The sequence below is a fragment of the Sorex araneus genome, chromosome 3 (assembly GCF_027595985.1).
Source record: "Sorex araneus isolate mSorAra2 chromosome 3, mSorAra2.pri, whole genome shotgun sequence".
Classification (NCBI taxonomy): domain Eukaryota; kingdom Metazoa; phylum Chordata; class Mammalia; order Eulipotyphla; family Soricidae; genus Sorex; species Sorex araneus.
Genome location: NC_073304.1, coordinates 170,935,584 through 170,955,345, shown reverse-complemented (window position 1 = coordinate 170,955,345; position 19,762 = coordinate 170,935,584). Strand labels below are relative to the sequence as shown.

At 54.7% G+C, this 19,762-nt stretch overlaps 1 protein-coding gene across 1 annotated transcript; it reads right to left on the bottom strand.

The window, feature by feature from the left end:
• Nucleotides 1-4,118: 4,118 nt before the first annotated feature.
• UPK2 (uroplakin 2) lies at nt 4,119-6,031 on the bottom strand. Its single transcript, XM_055133422.1, has 5 exons — nt 5,956-6,031; nt 5,409-5,543; nt 5,142-5,280; nt 4,730-4,800; nt 4,119-4,449 (listed from the first exon to the last, which is right to left on the bottom strand). Exons 1-5 carry the CDS (start codon nt 6,029-6,031, stop codon nt 4,313-4,315), a joined length of 558 nt encoding a protein of 185 aa, XP_054989397.1. The 3' UTR covers nt 4,119-4,312.
• Between the last annotated feature and the right edge of the window lie 13,731 nt (nt 6,032-19,762).

Sequence of the window (19,762 nt, the reverse complement as noted above, 5' to 3'; positions counted from 1 at the left end):
GACAGGGGTTAACATGCTTGCCTGCCATGCAAACTCCCCCCCACCCGTTGGATGCTGAGCACCCCTAGGAGGAATCCCTGAGCACAGAGGCAGGAGTAGCCCCTAAGCACCTCCACGTGTGGCCAAAACTGCACCAAAGGAAAGATTCTTACTTAACAAGGACAGAGAACAAACTTTGTATGTAGGGTCTCAGACTTGGTCCCCAGCTCCGGCTCTCAGAGCACAGAGTGGGTCTAACCTCCAAGTAGCATTGGGTGTGGGCCTGCCCACCCCAAAATTCTAACCTTAATCAGTCATTAATGAGTTTACTCTGAGTATAACATACCTGATGCTTTTTTAATTTTTTTCTGTTTGTTTGCTTTTGGGTCACACCCGGCAATGCACAGGGGTTACTCTTGGCTCATGCACTCAGGAATTACTCCTGGCAGTGCTCAGGGGACCATATGGGATGCTGGGATTCGAACCCGGGTTGGCCACGTGCAAGGCAAACACCCTATCCGCTGTGCTATCGCTCCAGCCCAACTGATGCTTTTTTTTAAAATATATTTCTTCTTCATTGATTTTGTCAGCATGTAAGAAAGAACCTTTCACCATCCCATATTTGTCTTCAGTATAGATGCAAAGGTTTCTTTTAATTTTGTTATTTATTTATTGGTCTTTGGGTCATATCTGGTTATGCTCAGATGGTTCAGATGGTTATGACCAGAGTCACATACCTGACTCTGTGTTCAGGACTTTCTCTGACAGTTCTCAGGGGACCCTATGGGATGCCAAGGATTAAACCTGGCTTGGCTCACATACAAAACAAATGCCCTGCCCACTGTTCTATTGCTCGGGCCCCTGTTTATTTTTGCTTTTTGGACAACACCCAGATGTGCTCAGGGATCACTCCCGGCAGGGCTCAGGGACCATATAGGGTGCCACAGCTTGAACCCCTATCAGTCATGTGTAAGGCAAGTGCCCTGCCACTGTACTGTCCCCTCCAACTTCCCTTGTATTTTTTGTTTTGGGGGCTACATCTGACTGTGCTCAGGAATAACTCCTGCCACTGTGCTCAGGAATCATTCCTGGCGGTGCTCAGGGAACCATATGAGATGCCAGGGATCAAACCAGTTTGGGCCATGGGGCCGGAGCGATGGTACAGCGGATAGGGCGTTTGCCCTCACACAGCTGACCCAGATTCAATTCCCAACATCCCATAAGTCTCCCTGAGCACAGCCAGGAGTAATTTCTGAATGCAGAGCCAGGAGTACCCCTGAGCATGGGTGTGACACACACACACACACACACAAAACAAAACAAACAAAACAAAACAAACCCAGTTTGGCCACATATGAGGTGATTACTTTACCTCTTTAATCTTTCTGACTAGAGGATTATTGTTTTTTAGTGGATTAGGAGTCATTACTGTAATTATTTGTTTATTTTGTTGTGTCGTCACACCCACAGGCACACAGGGCTTACTCCTGACTCTGTACTGGGAATCATTCCTGCCTGTGTGGGGATCAATCCCGGGTGGGCCTGGTGCAGGGTTACTGCCCTGCCCGCTGTACTCTCTCTCCAGCCCTGTAATTGTGTTTGTCTTGTTTAGGGGGCCACACCCAGGGTGTTTGAAGTAGTAGCTGGCTCTGTACTGGACTTTTGGGGGGTATGGAAGGTCCGTTCCTCGGGGGTGCTCAGGGAATTAAGTGGTTCTAGGGATCAAACTTGGGCCTCCTGTGTGTAAAACATGCCATGAAGCTTGTTACGCTATGGCTCCTGTCCCATTATTTGCTTTACTCCCGGATGGTTCCAGATTTATCCAGTGGGTGAGGAAGTCCCCCGCCTCAATCCTGTGTGACACTCCTGTCCCCATCCAGACCTCATCTCTCTATGTATGCCTCGTCTTGTGGACCAGAAGCCTGAGGAAACTGTGTTGTAGTTAATATCTAGCAAATTGGAGCCCCTCAGTAAATGATTTTTTTTGCTTTGCTTTTTGAATCACACCTGGTGATATTCAGGGATTACTCCTTGCAGTGCTTGGGGGAACATGTGGGATGGATGCCAGGGATGGAACGCAGGTCAGCTGTGTGCAAGGCAAACTCCCTACCTGCTGTGCTATTGCTCCAGCCCTCAATAAATGTTTTAATTTAATTTATTTTGGGGGAGGGTGAGTCACACCAGCTATACTCTGCACTCAGAGATATAGGGGTTCAGAGGACCATAAAGGTTTTAGGGGATCAAACCTAAGTCAGTTGCATACAAGGCAGGTGCCCTACCCGTTATACTCTCTCTCTATGCATGTCTTTTTTTTTTTCTTTTTGGGTCACACCTGGCGATGCACAGGGGTTACTCCTGGCTCTGCACTCAGGAATTACTCTTGGCGGTGCTCAGGGGACCATATGGGATGCTGGGATTTGAACCCGGGTCGGCCGAGTGCAAGGCAAACGCCCTACCCGCTGTGCTATCGCTCCAGCCCCTCTATGCATGTCTTAACATTTATTTAACTACTGTCAATAAAATGTTTAACTACAGTTAAAACAATGGCTTTCTTTGGAAAATTTGCTAGGGCTCTCCCTGTGAGACCAACATAACAATAATTTTTTGTTTGTTTGTTTTGGGGTTACTCTTGAGTGTGCTCAGGGGTTATTCCTGGCTCTGCACTCGGGAATCACTCTTAGGGGGGTTGGGGGACCACATGGGATGCCAGAGGTCAAACCCGAATTTTCCTGGTGCAAGGTAAGTGTCCTACCCGCTGTGATAATTTCAATGATCATTTCCCTTATTAAAAATAATATAGGGGGTCAGAATAATAGTACAGCAGGTAGGGCATTTGCCTTGCACATGGCTGATGCAGTTCAATACCCAGTATCCTATAAAGTCCTATATAGTCCCCTGAGCCTCTACACAGCTCTGTGATCCCTGAACACAGAGCCAGGAGTAAGCTCTGAGCACTGCCAGATGTGGCCCCCAAACAACAAATCAAAAAATGAAGTATATTTTATGTGTGTCTTTTCCACAAATAAAACTTTAAAATTCTGTATTTTAATTAGAGGAAAGGGGAGAGATAGTACATGGGTTAAGGGATTTCCCTTGTAGCCCACCAACCCCAGTTCAAATCCCCAACCCACATACAGTCCCCGCCAGGAGTAACCCCTGAGCGCTACTGGATGTGGCCCCCAAACAAAACAAAAGCCAAATTTCTAATCCCCAGGTAGATTTTCCAGGGTCCAGGTCCTGGAAAAAATTTTAGGTGAGTTCTAAAAACTTTCCCATTATCATAATGAAAGGCACCTCTGTCCAGTTCCACACTTGAGAGTTCCTAGGGTTCCTAGGGTTTGGGGAACTGTGGTTCTCCTTCCTTCCTTCCTTCCTTCCTTCCTTCCTTCCTTCCTTCCTTCCTTCCTTCCTTCCTTCCTTCCTTCCTTCCTTCCTTCCTCCCTCCCTCCCTCCCTCCCTCCCTCCCTCCCTCCCTCCTTCCTTCCTTCCTTCCTTCCTTCCTTCCTTCCTTCCTTCCTTCCTTCCTTCCTTCCTTCCTTCTTTCCTCCCTTCCTTCCTTCCTTCCTTCCTCCCTCCCTCCCTCCCTTCCTTCCTCCTTCCTTCCTTCCTTCCTTCCTTCCTTCCTTCCTTCCTTCCTTCCTTCCTTCCTTCCTTCCTTCCTTCCCCATACCTGGCAGTTATCAGAGTTTACTCGTGACTCTGTGCTCAGGACTGATTCCTGCAGGCTCAGGGAACCGTATAGGATTCTGAGGATCCAACCGGGGGGGGGGGGGGGGGTCAGCCGAGGGCAAGGCAAATGCCCTACCCTTTGTACTTCCGCTCCAGCCCCAGGTCTTCTCTTTTCCGGGTCAGCCCTCTCCTCTTCCTCATGCTTTCCCCACCTGCTATCCCCTGCACCCTCTATTCCTCACCGCCCCCCACAGGCTCCCCTTTGGTGGGAGCAAACCCAGCCCAGCTGTGAGTCAGAGAACTCACCTGGACCCCATGACCTCCAGCTCCTCCTGGGAAAAGCAGCCCCATGGGGCTCAGGGAGCAGCTGGCGCGAGAGCCCCATAGGAAAGAACAGACAGAGGACCCCTGGGCAGTCTTTATTGTGGGACCTGTGCCAGGGAAGCTCAGCAGTTGTGGGGGGCCGGGAAAGAGGTAGACGAGGAGGCACCCCAGTTCTGTAGGGACTGGCTGAGCAGCATGGGTGAGGGGAGACTGGAGGGGAGGAGAGGACGGAGCAGAAAGGGAGCTGTGGGGGCCCAGAAGAGAGAGCCAAGGGGAAACACCCCAGGCTGGGCCTGCACAGTGCATTGGGCCCCCCCAAGGTGCTCAGGACCCTGCAGCCTCACTTCCGGCTGCCCAGTACCAGGGCCACGACGAGACCCAAGACCAGCAGGAACATGGCGACGGAGAGCAGCACTGTGATGACCACCATGCCCCCTGTCCGGGCCATGCCCAGCCTGATGGACTCCGCCTTCCTTCCTGTTGGGTGACACAGGTGGGCAGGCAGGCCTGGTCCTGCCGAGACGCTCTTCTCCCTGCGGGCTCAGTCACCACCCCTCACCTGGGACTCCCCATCACTGCCCAGAGGTGCCCACACACCCACAGGGGCTACACGGAGGCCACAGAGCGCCACCAGCCTCACCTGACCACCACCAACTGCCTTTCCTTCACCTCGAAGCAGAAAGGCCCGGGCTGGGGTCCAGGACGGGGTAGGGGGGAGGCTGTTGGGGGGCTGGGCCAGGCCTGGGATGTTACTCACGTGGAAGCGTGGACATGGGGATCTCTCTGCTGGTCTCCGAAGTTGTCCCCTTTGTCACCAGGTAGGAGATGCTTTTGTGGAGATTCAGGGTGTAGAGAGAACCCTCAGTGAGCTGCTGCGATTTGGGGAACCCCCAAATATCTATGTCCCTTGCGTCCTCCTCCAAGAAAAGCCCTTTCTCAGGGGTTGTTTTGGGGGCTATGCCCGGCAGAACTCAGAGGCTTCTCCGAGCAGTCAGTGCTCAGGGGACCATCTGGAGCTGGCAGAACGGCGTGCGGGCACTCAGCGCCTCGAGCCATGCTGATCCCTTTACTTGTGTCCATGCTGTCTGCCCCCACTGCTGGCCACATTCTCCACCCTGAGTCCGGAGCCCCTGGGCAGCAGGGGGCGGGCCTGGCCCGGTAGTACCTACTAGTACATGGTCCCAGGCGCGAGGTTTGTCACCCGGTAGGCACTGAGCCGGGTGACCGTGAAGCCGGCGCTGTTGTCCACCACGCTCACCAGCTCTCTGCGCGCCCGGCAGGGGGGCACCGTGAAGTTCCATCTCACCACTGCACGGGAAATGGGCCGGAAGGCAGGGAGAAGGGGGCCGGGGGAAGGGGCGGCATCAGAGGGCAGGATGGCAAGGCAGGAGCGGGAGGAAGGATGCCGGGGGTGTCCTGCGGGGAGAGAGGCTGACCTTTGCTGTCATTGGCCCTTCGAACGGACAGTGTGGCATTGCCCCCCGTGAGGTGGCAGGGCGGCAGAGGTACCAGCAGACTCTCGGCCAGCGCCGGGGACAGCAGACCAGAGAGGCTTGAGATGTTGAAGCGACCTGTAGGGCCAAGGGGGTCTGGGGGCAGGAGTCAGTGCTTCCCCCCCACACCCAAGGCCACATTCCATCCCACCTAACAGGGAGCAGTGGGGGTCCCCTGGCCCACCCAGCCTTCGCTGGGGGGCACACGGACCTTCACAGGCCTGGCCACCAGGGGGCAGCCTCAGGCCGCAGAAGCTGCGTCTGTCCCCCAGCACAGCCCTTGAACCCTTGCCCACCCGCTCTGCCTCTGGGCTCAGGAGGAGGATCTTGTGTGTGTGCCCGCTGGCGTCAGCTGCCTGGGCACTGCCATCCAGACCCCCATCCAGACTGGCCATGCCAGCTCCTCTGAGAGCCCCGGATGGCGCAGGCCTCCTGTCCAGATCCCCAGCCTGTCCGCCCCCATTCCCGGTACCCCCAGGAGGGTAGAGACCTGCAGCCCCCGGGGCCAGGATGACCAGCAGACTCAGGAGCCAGGGCCAGATCCAGATGGACACTGGAGATGTCATCGGGGAGCTGGGCAGGAACAGGAGCCAGGAGCCGTGCTGGCCTGCGGGTACCTCCTGGTGCCAGTGCTGCCTGCCCCTGGGGTGGCTGATTTTGTCCTGGGGTGGGAGGGGCTGCAGGGAATCCTGCCCAACCTGCCCAGGGCCCACAGCCCCAGGGATGCCCCCAGACAGGTTTTTCAGGATGCAGAGCTGCCCTCAGGCCAGGAGGGAGCTGCCCCCTCCCCAATCTCAGCAGCTCAGCAAACACAGGCCTGTCACTAAGGTGGGGGGCTAGAACTCCCCTTCCACTGGGGAGTTCACTGCACGGCCCTTGGGGGGTCCCTGGAGGGGGGCTTGCCAGAAAGACAGCATATACTGGGGTATGGGGAGAGAGTTACCACAAGGGGCTCGTGAAGCAGCCTTGGCTGGGAAGGGGGACTGAGAGAGGAGGTGGGGACACAGGGACAAGGACCGAGTCTCCTGCTTCTCTGAGTCCTGGCTGGGCAGAGGATGGCCTTACCCGGAGTGCCCTACTAGCTCTGGGCACTGATGTTTCTGGCAGGGGCTAGGGGCTTACCCTCAGCCTTGGGCTGCAGCCTTGTCCTCCCCTTCCCTGTTGTAGCTGGTGGTGTGATATTGGGAGGGGGGTCATGTATTCTTGGGTGGGGGGCGGGCACCCAGATGGCACAGCCGCAGGGAATATGCTTTGCACAAATGAGAGATGCTGGGATCAAATTGGAGGCCTCAGGCTGCTTGGCAGCCCTGGGCTGAGTGGTGAAGCTAAAGGAGAGAGAGGTGGGGAGAGACAAACCGACATTGCCTGACCCACTCCCGGTGCCCTCAGAGCCCAGCCGAGCCCTGAGGGGAGAAAGCGCACTCAGACCCCAGAGCTCTGCAGAGGCCAGGAAGGCTGACCCCTGAATAAGATCCCTGAACTGAACAAGTCAGGGGCCTGCTTCCTGGGTGGGGGGCAGGGGTGGCTCAAGGCCTGGGGTGCTTGTGAGCAGGAAACAGAGCAGAGGGAGGGGGGTCGAGCTGCTTCTCCAGATGACTGAGCTGTGAGTCACACGACTGTGGCCCAGAGCATGTGGGTCTGAGGTGAAGCCTGCAAGCCTGCATTTCTTTTTGTTTTTTCCTTTGCATCACACCTGGGGATGCACAGGGGTTACCTCCTGGCTCTGCACTCAGGAATCACTCCTGGCGGTGCTGCTGGGGGGACCCTATGGGATGCTGGGAATCGAACCTGGGTCTGCCGCGTGCAAGGCAAACGTCCTACCCGCTGTGCTATCGTTCCAGCCCCCCAAGCCTGCATTTCTGAGCAGCCCCCAGGTAGGGCCGAGTGAGGCCAGGAGAGGCCGGGTTTGATCCCCAGAGGCTCAGCGGTGGGGCTCTGAAGCAGAACTCGCTTTGCCTGTGTGAGGCCCTTGCTTCAGTTCTTGGCACCACTCTCTCTATATATATGAATTATAAAAAAATGAAACGTATGGATGACACCCCCCTCCCCTTCCCCCCCCCCCCCGTCCTCTTTGATGATCAGGGGCTGCTCCTGACCGTTCCCACCCCAGGCTAGGCCCCCTCTGGGTGGTGAAAGAGTCAGTTCCGCTTTTCTGACACCTTGACCTCAGGCCCCCTTTGCAAGAAGACGCTGCTGTCTTCCTGCCCTGCCAAGTGCTCCCAAGGTGGGAGCCAGAGAGGGAGGGAACAGACACAATCCTGCATTCCAGGGGGGAGGGGGAATGGTCCAGGTTCTCTTCACAACCGCCAACCCCAAAGGAGGAGGATGCAGTGGGCTGTGAGGTCTCTGCCCATATCAGACACAAACCAGAAGGCACAAGGCGGTCTGGGTTTGTGACAGGGCAGTGGGGGTGAGTGGGGTCCAAGTTCTAACCCCCCAACCCCCCGGGAATTGAGTGGGACAGAATGGGGAGGGGAGAGCAGAGCCCTGGCCAGAATTGAAAGGCTAAGCAGCGGGCCCTGTGCCTTTAAGCCCCCCCTTCTCCCTTCAGTTCACCCCCCCTCTTCCCCCCTGGCCCTCCCCAGGTTTCTGGAGGAGCTGAGAGTTGCGTCTTCTCCCTGCCCTGCCGAGCTGCTCACTGGCTGCTCTGGAGGCTGTGCTTTGCGGTCTCCATGGAAACCATTAGTTGCTAAGCAACTGGAGCATCATCTGTGCTGAGCTCTCGCATCTAATTATCCCATCACAGCAGCCGAGAAGGGTTTGGGGAGCTAAGAGGAGGGGGAGGCCAAGCGCAGGAGCCAGAGGATAACTCTTTTAGCAGAGCAAATTCATTGAGGATGCTGAAGTCACTTAAAGCCACAGCACCCAGTTCCTGGGGAGAAATCCAGCCGGGTGGGCGGGGCGTCCACTGACATTGCGTGAAACTCCAGCATTCTCTCCTCTCCCTCCTATCCTCTGTTCTAAACTCTCTCGAGTTCCTTCTGCTGCCTCCTTCCTTCCAAACCCTCCATTCGTGGCCACAAACACGAATTCAGAGTTCGTCCTGGCCGTCCACTCCAGGGTGAGGAGGCCGCTCTCTGTCCTCAAGGATGCCCCGATGCACCCCGGCCCAGACTGGCCTCACACATACACCCCTACACAGCATGTGCTGTTTGAACTAGGAAGTTCCGCAATCCACAGAGCATAGAAGCCAGGTCTGGGGATAGGATTCTCCATCTGCAATGGTCCCATCTGGCTTCCCAATCAGGTGCCCGAACTCGTAGTCAGGCCAGAGATGTCCTCAGATGTGCATTATTGTCTCGGTGGTCACCTTCAGCTCCATTTTCTCACCCAGGAAGAGAGAACTCTTGGGGCTGGGGAGATAGTAAAGCAAGGAAGGCTCTGGTCTTGCACACAATTTCAACCTGGGTTCCATCCCAGCAGCAATGTGGTCCTCTGAGACCTACCAGGAGTGATCCCTGAGTGCAGAGTCAAGAGGAAGCCCTGGGCACCGACAGGTGTGGGCCAAACAACAACAAGAATAGTAATACTGAGCTGTACACTCAGCCCTTCCCACTGCCCAGTAAGATAGGGAAGGAGCCAGAGCGCTTCCGGACAGAGGCCCAGAGGGGGCTGGGGGCGACATAGGAGATACTTAATTTGTTTTTTAGTTTGTTTTTGTTTGTGGGTCACACCCAGCAGTGCTTAAGACTTACACATGGCTCTGTGCTCAGGGATCACTCCTGGCCGACTTAGGGGACCATTTGGGGTGCTGAGGATTGAACCTGGGTCTGCCACGTGCAAGGCAAGCTCCTTAACTGCTGTACTAGTTCTCCAGCTTCAGGTGTTTAATACTGATGGACCCTGGATTCCATCCCTGGCACTGAGCACAGTCCCCTGAGCACCTTGATTCTTTTTTTCATGTATGGGAGGGTCACACCTGAAAGTGCTCAGAAGTTCCTCCTGGCTCTGCACTCAGGAATTATTCCTGGTGGTGCTGGGGAAGCCACCTGGGGTGCTCAGGGATTACTCTTGGCTCTGGGGTGCTGGGGACCAAACCCAGGTTGGCCACATGCAAGGAAAGTGCCCTTCTTGCTGTGCTATTGGTCCAGCCAATGGCAGGAACAGCCACTGAGCACAGCTGGGTGGGCTCCTCCCCGCCAACAAAGTGCAATGCTGGGGTCATCGCTGTAATCTAGGGAACACTTGGGGCTGGGTTTTGAGGTGAGACCCAGAGGACACCAGATGTGGGTTCTGTGCCGAATAGCTGAGCCTCAAGCCTCAAGATCCAAAAAAATACCCAAAATGTGGTATGGTTTGCATTCAATGAAATACAAATGACACTTTTTTTTTTTTTGCTTTTTGGGTCACACCCAGCGATGCACAGGGGTTACTCCTGGCTTTGCACTCAGGAATTACTCCTGGCAGTGCTTGGGGGACTATATGGGATGCCAGGGATCGAACCCGGGTCGGCCACGTGCAAGGCAAACACCCTACCTGCTGTGCTATCGCTCCGGCCCCCAACAAATGACAGTTTTTAAACTTTTTTTAAATATTTTTTTTCTTTTTGGGTCACACCCAACGATGCACAGGGGTCACTCCTGGCTCATGCACTCAGGAATTACTCCTGGAGGTGCTCGGGGGACCATAGGGACCATATGGGATGCTGGGATTCGAACCCGTGTCGGCCGCGTGCAAGGCAAACAAACGCCCTACCCGCTGTGCTATCACTCCAGCCCCAGCAAATGACACTTTTTTTTTTTCTTTTTGGGTCACACCCAGCGATGCACAGGGGTTACTCCTGGTTCTACACTCAGGAATTACTCCTGGCGGTGCTCAGGGGACCATACGGGATGCTGGGATTTGAACCCGGGTCGGCCGCGTGCAATGCAAACGCCCTACCCGGTATGCTATTGCTCCAGCCCCAGCAAATGACACTTTTTAGATACCAGATGAACACTTATCTTAATATTACCATCTAAATTGAGCAAATATCCCAATTTTAAGATGCATTGTTTAGAGGTGTGATAATTATGCACATCAGAACCATAAGTCAACACTACTGTAAGCACATAACTCAATTTTTTTTCTTTTTGGGCACACCTGGTGATACACAGGGGTTACTCCTGGCTCTGCACTCAGAAATCACTCCTGAGAGTGCTCAGGGGACCATATGGGATGCTGGGAATCGAACCCGGGTTGGCCATGTGCAAGGCAAACGCCCTACCTGCTGAGCTATTACTCCAGCCCCAGAGACCCAAATTTTTATAAGCAATTTTTTTTGGCTTTTGAGGTCATACCCAGTGATGCTCAGGACTTACTTCTGGCTCTGCACTCAGGAATCACTCCTGGTGGTGCTTGGGAGACCAGATGGGATGCTGGGGATCAAACTCAGGTCGGCCACATGCAGGGCAAATGCCTGCTGTACTATCACTCCAGCTCCAATAAGCAATTTTTTTAAAACGAGTTTGAGGGGACCTCTGCTCTCCTGGGGTGGGCCTGTACAGGCCTGTTCCCTACTGCTGGCCAGTGCAGGCCCACCGCTGTGTGGGGATGGAGGGATGCCTAGGGAGCAGGGGAGAAACTTGGCATCAGGGTGTTTTAAACTTTTTGAAAAATAAAAAAAATAAAAATTGGGGCTGGAGTGATAGCACAGCGGGCAGGGCGTTTGCCTTGCACGCGGCCAAACCCGGGTTCGAATCCCAGCATCCCATATGGTCCCCTGAGCACCGCCAGGGGTGATTCCTGAGTGCATGAGCCAGGAGTGACCCCTGTGCATCGCCGGGTGTGACCCAAAAAGAAAAAATAAATAAATAAATAAATAAATAAAATAAAATAAAATAAAAATAATAAATAAATAAATAAAAACGAGTTTGCCAAGGGTCAGAGTGATAGTACAGCAGGTAGGGCGTTTGCTTTGCACACAGCTGACCCGGGTTCAATCCCCAGCATCCCATATGGTCCCCCAGCACCGCCAGGAGTAATTCCTGAGTGCAGAGCCAGGAATAACCCCTGAGCATCGCTGGGTGTGACCCAAAATGGGAAAAAAAAAAAGTTTGCTAAGGAGGCAAGGAGAGGTTCAACTGGGTTCAATCCCCAACACCTCAAATGGTCTACTGCACAGAGCCAGGAGTAAGTCTGAGAACTGCCAGGTGTGGTTAAAAAAAAAAAAAAAAAAAAGCAACCAAAAGCCCAAATAACTTCAGCCATTCTAGGCTGGAAGAAAACTGGGTGTCCCTCAAATTTTTGTCCCTAAGCTTGGGAAGAATTCCACCACTGGTCCAGGTCTGCTCCCAGGTGGGAGGCGTGTCGCCTACCTCACTGCTCTGGCCCCAGTGCTTGCTATTGCTCAAGCTAATTTATTTCCACATGCCTAGCACAGTATTTGGTTCAGTAAACACAATTTAAGTCACTTATTTCATCCTCTCCTTTCTATTAACCCTTAGTGCGGGGCTGGCAATGGAGCTTAGAGGGACAGGCTACGTCTCACACTCAGAAGGCCCTGGGTTCTGTCCCCAGCGCTAAAATCAATGGAGGGGCTGGAGTAATAAATAGCACAGCAGGTAGGGTGTTTGCCTTGCACGTGGCCAACCCGGGTTCGATTCCCAGCATCCCATATGGTCCCTTGAGCACCGCCAGGGGTAATTCCTGAGTGCAGAGCCCGGAGTAACCCCTGTGTATCACTGGGTGTGACCCCCCAAAAATAAATAAAATAAAATAAAATAAAATAAATGGAAGTTTAGTGCAGGTGATGACTAAAAGGGCTTTCTCGAGGTGAGAGTGCTAGCTGGGAAGGAGAGGGATAGAGTCTGGACATTATGGACCGGAGACACAGTACAGAGGGTAGGCACTGGCCTGGGGTGTGGTCTATCCCCGTTCACACAGTGCCCTGAACACTGCCAGGTGTGGTCCCCAAGCAAATTAAAAATAGATGTAGGTTATATGACTGAAGCCCAGTCATAAACAACCTTGTGACTGTGGATCTCACCATCATTCAATAAAAATAGGTTTTTTTTTTTTAGAAAAAAAATAGACATCAGGGGCTGGAGCGATAGCACAGTGGGTAAGGTGTTTGCCTTGCACGCAGCCGACCTGGGTTTGATTCCCAGCATCCCATAGGGTCCCCTTAGCACCGCCAGGGGTAATTCCTGAGTGCATGAGCTAGGAGTAACCCCTGTGCATCGCCGATGTGACCCAAAATGCAAAAAAAAAAAAAAAGATACACGTGGGGGGAACCAGGAGGGCAGAAGGGAGTCCAGAGGGAAAGGTCCTCAGATGGCACCAGCTGTTGCTGGCCCCTGCCCCAAGGGTTCGCTCACTCCCCCTGCAGACAGTGGGGATGGCGCTGGGCAGAGAGACCAAGCAGAGGCGCCATGGCCCTCCCTACTGCCCAGCTACGGTCTGCAGGATGGACAGGACTTAGTCTGGTGGATATCAGTGCTGGGGGGACCCTCCAAATATGGGGAGCAACAGGAGAAAAGACCTAGAGATGGGAGTGACCTTGCAAGGCCATGGGAACTGGGAGCAACCCTCTGGGCTAGAGAGAAGTACTGCGGTCGGGGAGATGGGCCACAGGTTGGGGTGCAGGCTGTGCATGTAGAGAGAGCCCCAGGTTTGCGCCTCGGCATGTTCCCCTGAGCACTGTGCCAGGAGTGATTCCTCAAAGAAAGAAGGACTCCAAGATGGTCATTGGCTTTTTTTGCTCTCTCTCCACTTACTCACCCTGGAGTTAGTGGAAAGCTTTGGTTTTGTTTTATTTTGTTTTTTGGTCAAATCCAGTGATGCTCAGGAGTTACTCCTGGCGGTGCTCAGGGGACCATATAGGGTGCGGGGGATTGAACCGGGGTTAGCCACATGCAACGCAAATGCCCTACCATCGAATACCTTTGGGGGAGGTTTGCATCAAGAAGCTGCTGCTCAGTTTTTATATTATTGAGCCACCCCCAATGGTGCTATGGTGCTAAGGTGCTAAGGGCTTACTCCTGGACCTACAGTCAGGAATCACTCCTGGTGACGTTGGAGGACTATATATGGTGCTGGGGATTGAACCCGGGTAGGCTTCATGCAAGACAAGTGCCCAAACCCTCTGTACAATCATACCAACTCAAATTTAGGCTTTTTTTTTTCCCTTGGGGGGAGGGGTGTCATACCCAGTGATGCTAAGGGTTGCTACTAGCTCAGTACTCAGGAGTTACTCCTGGTGATATTCGGGGGACCATAACCTGAGCATCACCAGGGGGCCTCAGGGAGCAGGCCAGGGATCAAACTCAGGTGGACCCCACGTAAGGCGAATGGCCTATCCACTGTGCTATCGCTCCGGCCCTAATTTAGGCATTCTCAACAGTAATTTGTCCCAAATGTAAACATTATTATAAATCACTAAGGTGTTGGGTGTTTTTTTCCTAGTCTGGGGGGGTCACATGTGACTTTGCACAGGGATCACTTTGGGTGGTGTTTGGGGACCCGATAGGATCAAACCCAGGTCAGCAGTTGTGTGCAAATAAGCACTCTACCCACTTACTGTCACTCCAGCCCTCTGAACGGTCAAGCTGTCACATCCAGAGACCCCAGCTACGTGGGCCAGGCTCAAGGGGCCAGAGCACAGCTTTGCACACAGGGGGCAAAGGTTCAAGCCCCTGCATCATCCGGTTCACCAAGTGCCAGGGAACTTCCCCTGTGCACTGAGCTAGCAGAAGCACAGGTGTGCCCCAAAGAGGGGGGAACCAGAGAGAAAGCCCAGTGGGTAGGGCACTTGCCTTGCACGCGGTTGACCTAGTATCACACATGGCCCCCAGAACCCTACCAGGAGTGAGCCCTGAGCACCGCTGGGTATAGCCCCCTCCCCAAACAACAACAACAAACTCCAAAATGTGTTAGAGGGTTCCCAGAGCTGACAGCCTGGGGAGGGGGCCGGGGTCTTTCTTCCCCCTCCAGGTCTCTCATCCCCAGTGCTCAGACCCTTGCCCTCCTCTGGGTTGTCCAGAGGCCCCTTTGCAGGCTGGGAGGGACTTCCTGGCCGGAGCTGGTACCCAGTCTTGGGAAGCCCACGGAAGTGAGCCTTGCTCTGCTTTGGATGCCCGGGGTCGAGACCCTGGGGCTCCTAGCTGGGGCCTGTGATCTGTCCCCCACTCCTAGAACTTCTAGCCTCTTGGGGGTCCAGCCAATTCTAAACCCTTCCCAGAGTTTAGAATCCCCAGAGTTTACTCCAGAGTGTAAAATGTGACCCGGGTTAGTTCCCAGAGGGAACAGGGGAGGGGCAGGAGGAGGTGTTGTGGGAAGGGCTGAATCCCGCCCTGCTGAGGGGAAGGTCAAGGTTGTCCAGGGCTGTTTGATATGCCGACAGATTGATACATCATGCCCTTTGCAAAACTGTTCTCTGTACAGAGGCCAGGGCGGGGTGGGGCTCTGCCCCGCCCCTGCTCCCGCAGCCACCTCCTCCACTTGTAGGATCCTGGAAGGGGACGGGAGGGGACGGGGATCGGGAACTCACAAACCTCTGTGCAAGTGCAGGTGGCTGCTTCCGATTCCCCAGGGCTCTGCTGGGAATGACCTGGCCTCAGTCTCCCTGCCCCCCACAGCCCCTGGGCCTCCCACTCCCCAGCTCAGGGGTCCCAGGGCATGTGGCTCAAGTCTCCCCAATCTTCTCTCCTTTGTATTTTGGGGAGGGGTCACACCTAGGGACGCTCAGGAGTTACTCTTGGTGGCACTCGGGCATCGAACCTGGGTCTACCGTGTGCAAGGCAGGTGCCTTCCCCGCTGTCCTGTCTCCAGCCACCCTGTCTCCTTTTGGAGGGTGGGGTTTGGGCCACACGCGGTGGTGCTTGGGGTTCGCTCCTGGTTCTGCACTCAGAAGTGGCTCACGAGAGTTTAGGGGACCCTCTGTGGTTCTGGGGAGCGAACCCCGGTTGGCTTGTACAAGGCGCTGCCTTCTCTGCCATCTCTCTGGCCCTAGCTCCAGTTCTCTTACCTCGGAGTGAGAGTGTGAGACGAGTGTACCCCAATCCCAGCAGCCTTCATCCTGTTCTGGGGGCCCTGGAACATCTTCAGGAACGCTGAGGTTCCTGGAACCCTGAGGTCCCCATGCCCAGTCCCCACTGGTGTTTTCTGGCTTGGACCTTGGTCCTATCTATAAAAGGAGGGGCGGGTTGGAGGGACAGGACAGTAGGCAGCTCGCTTGCCTTGCACGGGCTGGTCCGGGTTCGATCCCTGATCCCCACCATCCCATGTGGTTCCAAGCACCACCAGGAGTGATCCCTGAATGCAGAGCCAGGAGTAAACCCTGAGCTTTGCCGGGTGTGGCCCCCCAATAAACAAACAAACAAGGGGGGGGCGGGAAGACAAGGAGGAGAGACTGCTCCCCCTCCCCTGGAACCCAGGTCTAGCTGCAGTTAAGTGTTTAAATCCCCAGGGGCTGGAGCAATGTACAACAGGGAGGGTTTTTGCCTTGCATGTAGCCAACCTGGGTTTGATCCCCGGCATCCCATAGGGACCCCTGAGCACCACCCGGAGTGATTCCTGAGTATAGAGCCAGGAGTCAGCACTGAGCATCACTGGGTGTATCAAAAAAGAAAAAGAAGAAAAAGAAAAATTCCCTCTCCTGGTGACCTTGGGGCTCCAAGGAGAGAGACTGGGCTTCATGGGGGTCCGGAGAGTCAAGGTGGGTATGGGGCTGGCTGTTCCACCCTCGGAGGCTTTGGGGAACAATGACTGCAGGACCTGGACCCCCCATGTCTAGGTTCTTATAACACTTCTTGGTCTGACTGGGGGCCACTCTGAAAAGGTCTGGTGTGAGGGGACCCCCTCCCCACTCTCCTAACTCATAATCCGATTTATATTCCTACTCCATCCTCTGGACCCGTCACCATGGCGACAGATTTCTCAGTTGCACTTCGTCAGTTTTGCTCCCCTTTTCCTCCGCCTCCCGCCTTCTGCCCTGGGTCTGTGCTCACCTTTCCCTCCCTCTCCGCTTCTCACCCCTACTCTCCCTGCTTGGGCCCTGCAGATCCGAGTCTGCCGTTCTGCCTTCCTTCCTGACTCTCCCTTTCTTTTTTCTTTTGGAAAAAGATGGTGATCAGGACTTACTCCCGGCTCTGTACTCAGGCATCACTCTGGCAGGTTCAGGGGACCATACGTGGTGCTGGGTATTGAACCTGGGTCGGCTGCCTTCCAGGCAAGGACCCTACCCCTGTTCTATTCTCCGGCCCAATGCTCCCTTTTCAGGCCAAAATGGCAAGGAGCAAAAGTGTTCTTTGTAGGGAGCTGGAGCGATAGCACAGCGGGTAGGGAGTTTGCCTTGCATGTGGCCAACCCCCCCGCAGGCTCTGAACAGAGGTGATGTGGGTTTATCTTTAGTTTTTGGCTTTTGGGGTGCACGCTTTTGGGATGCTCAGGTCTCACTCCTGGCTTTGGGCTCAGGGATCACACCTGGTGGGGTTTGGGGGAACATTTGGGTGCTGGGGATCGAACATGGGTCAGCCACATGCATGCCTTCCCTCTCTTTCCAACCTACAGAGCTGTTCCAGGATGGGTGGTGCCAGGGACGAGTCTCCGCTCTGCTCTCACCGTGGCCGGGTGGAGCAGGAGGGCATGCAAAGTGAGCTGGGCACCTCCTTGGGCACTTTCCCAGATCACTCTCACCCAGGAGACTCTGGGATCCTTGGCGCTCCCTGTGCACCTTGGGAGTGGCCAGTTTTGAGTCCACTCTCCAGCGTCCCCAAGTCTACCTGCTCACTGGTCATGCTCACTGGGATCTCCTACTTGCAGACTAGCCTGGGAGCCCTAAACATGAACTCCCTTAGCCCCCAACGCTTCACTCTTTGTATTTCCCTGGCACTGCCCAGGTAAAACCCTGGGTGCTTGTTACTCTTTGGTCATTCTCCATAGCAGCCCAGAGTCAAAGGCGCTCTCTCCCTCCCTCTCCCTCCTTTCCTCTCTCCCTCCCTTTTTCTCCCTCTCTCTCATCTTTTCTCACCCTCTCTCCCTCTTTCCATCTCTTTCCCTTCTCACTCTCCCTCCCTTCCTCTTTCCCTCCTCTTCTCCCTCCATATCTTTCCCTCCCTCTCTTCCTCTCCCTCTCTTTCCCTCTCTTTCTCTCCCTTGCTTTCCCTCTCTCCTTTCCCCATCTCTCCCTCCCTCCCACTCTTTCCCTCTCCCTTTCTCTTTCCTTTTTGGCGCAGCAGACCCGCAATGCTTTGAGAGCTCAAGGGATCATACGGTACCAGGGCTCAAACTCAGGCCTCCTGGTTCTCTTCTGTTTGTTTTGATCTGGGGCCACACCAGCTCTGCTCAGGGCTTCCTCCTGGTTCTGTGCTCAGGGATCACTTCTGGCTGGCAGGGCTGGGGCCCTCTGCGCAGTAGCAGGGATCAACCGGGTTGGCTGCATGCAAACACCTTCCCTGCTGTTCTCTCTCTCTCCAGCCCCCTCAGTCCACTATTTTGCATCCTTTATTGTACTTTTATGGCTCTCATGTTATAAGCTCCTTGAGGGTAAGTGCCAGTATATTCTGTCATAGGATAAAAAATACTGTGGGGGCCCAGAGAGATTGTACAAAGGTTAAGTGACTTGCCTTACTCAGGGCTGGCCCCAGTTGGATCCCTGACACCTGAGAGGGTCCCTGCACACCACCAGGAGTGATCCCTAAGGTCAGACCCAGGAGCAAGTCCTGAGCACTGTTGGGTGCAGGGGGGCAGGGCAGGGAAACCCACAACAAACCACTTTGTTGTTCATTGTTGCCTCTGTTGGCCTTTCCCAGCCACCCGCCCTACGGACAGGGATAATTTTATCCCTCACCTGTCGCGGGAAATCTTGCCTTGGCCCTCCCCTTCCCAAGGCTTTAGGGACTGGGAGCAGCAGAGGTGAGAGCTCAGAGTCCAGGGTGGGTTCCAGCGAATCTGGACCATAAGGAGGAACAAAGGCAAAGCGTGACTGCGGGGTGGGGGGCAGGGGGGTCTCAAGGCTGAGAGCAGCTTTATGAAGGCAGGGACAGAGAGAGGCCTCGGCCAAGCTCCTATAGGAACTTTCCCTAGCGGAGCTGGGTCTTCCCGGCTGATCACCGGCAAGGCAAACAAGGACAAACTAGAATTGTTTTTGGGGACACATCTGGGGGCGTTCAAGCTGACTCCTGACTCTGTGCTCAAGGATCACTCCTGGAGGGGCTGGGGGGGGTGTTATAGGGGACCAGGGATCAAACCCTAGTTGGCCGTGGGTGAGGCAAGCGTCCTACTCATGGTATTATCACTGCGGTCTCCAGCTTGGAATTCTTTTCCAATATTTTGCATTTGGAGATCAATGTGTGCATTCTGACACAACGTATGTCTTTTGTTTATTTTGTTTTTGTTTGTTTTAGTCTGGGTTTGGGGCGTAACCCCGCAGGTTGACTCAGGAGCAGCTCGAGGCCTCTTCTTCAGGGGTCACTCCTGGCAATACTCAGGGGCCATATGTGGAGCTGGGGATCAAATCCAGGCCTCCTGCTTGCAGAGCTTGTACTTCCGCCTAATGAGCTCTCCCTGGCCTGTGGTCATTTTTGGAGGGTGCTGGGCTCAAACCCAGGGCCTCCCTCATGCAGCGTGTGTGGTCCACCCTTGGGCTCCATCCAAGTCCTGAAATGATGTCTGACCTTGGGATGGGGGAGCTTCAGAACACATCCCGGCCCTACGTTCTACTTCCTTCTCCGGGTCTAGCAGGACACTGAGGACAGGCACTCCCTTAAGTTGCACCCCAGACACTACCGATGGAGCAGCCACAATCCCAGGGGCTGAAGGGCTTCAACAAAGAGAAAAAAAAAAAACCCAGACTCGGCAGGACAGTGGGAGGAACAGGGTTCCCCTGCCAGCCTCTCTGGGCCCATGAACCCTGCCCTCGTCCCTGCACTTTGCAGAGGGAAGGAGAGTTTTTCTGTAACAAACCAAGCCTCTGTCTTCCTCCTTATCTCCCAGATAAAGAGGCCAGAAAACTCCCTCCAGCCCTGGCTTTCCAGTGAAGAAACCGAGGCTCCTGGAGGGAGTGCCCAGGTCAGGGTCCCAGAGTTCGCATTGTTCTCAGGTCAGAGAGCTGAAGAGGTGGTTGGGGAAGGCGGGAGTTGGAACCCCACATCTGCTCCACATCTGCTGGGGGCCCCCAGCAGGACCTTTATACGCCAGTGGCTCCCTGCCCAGGGGCCACACCTTAGGTTGGAATCCACTGAAGAGTTGCTTCGGGTAAGAGCCCCACTCCCCCCCAAGTCTAGGTGAGGCCTGAGCTCAGGCTTTGCAAACAAGAGGCCCAGGTGCGACCCCCACCCCCTCCAAGCAAGCCGGAGCCACTTGCAGAGACCCCCTAC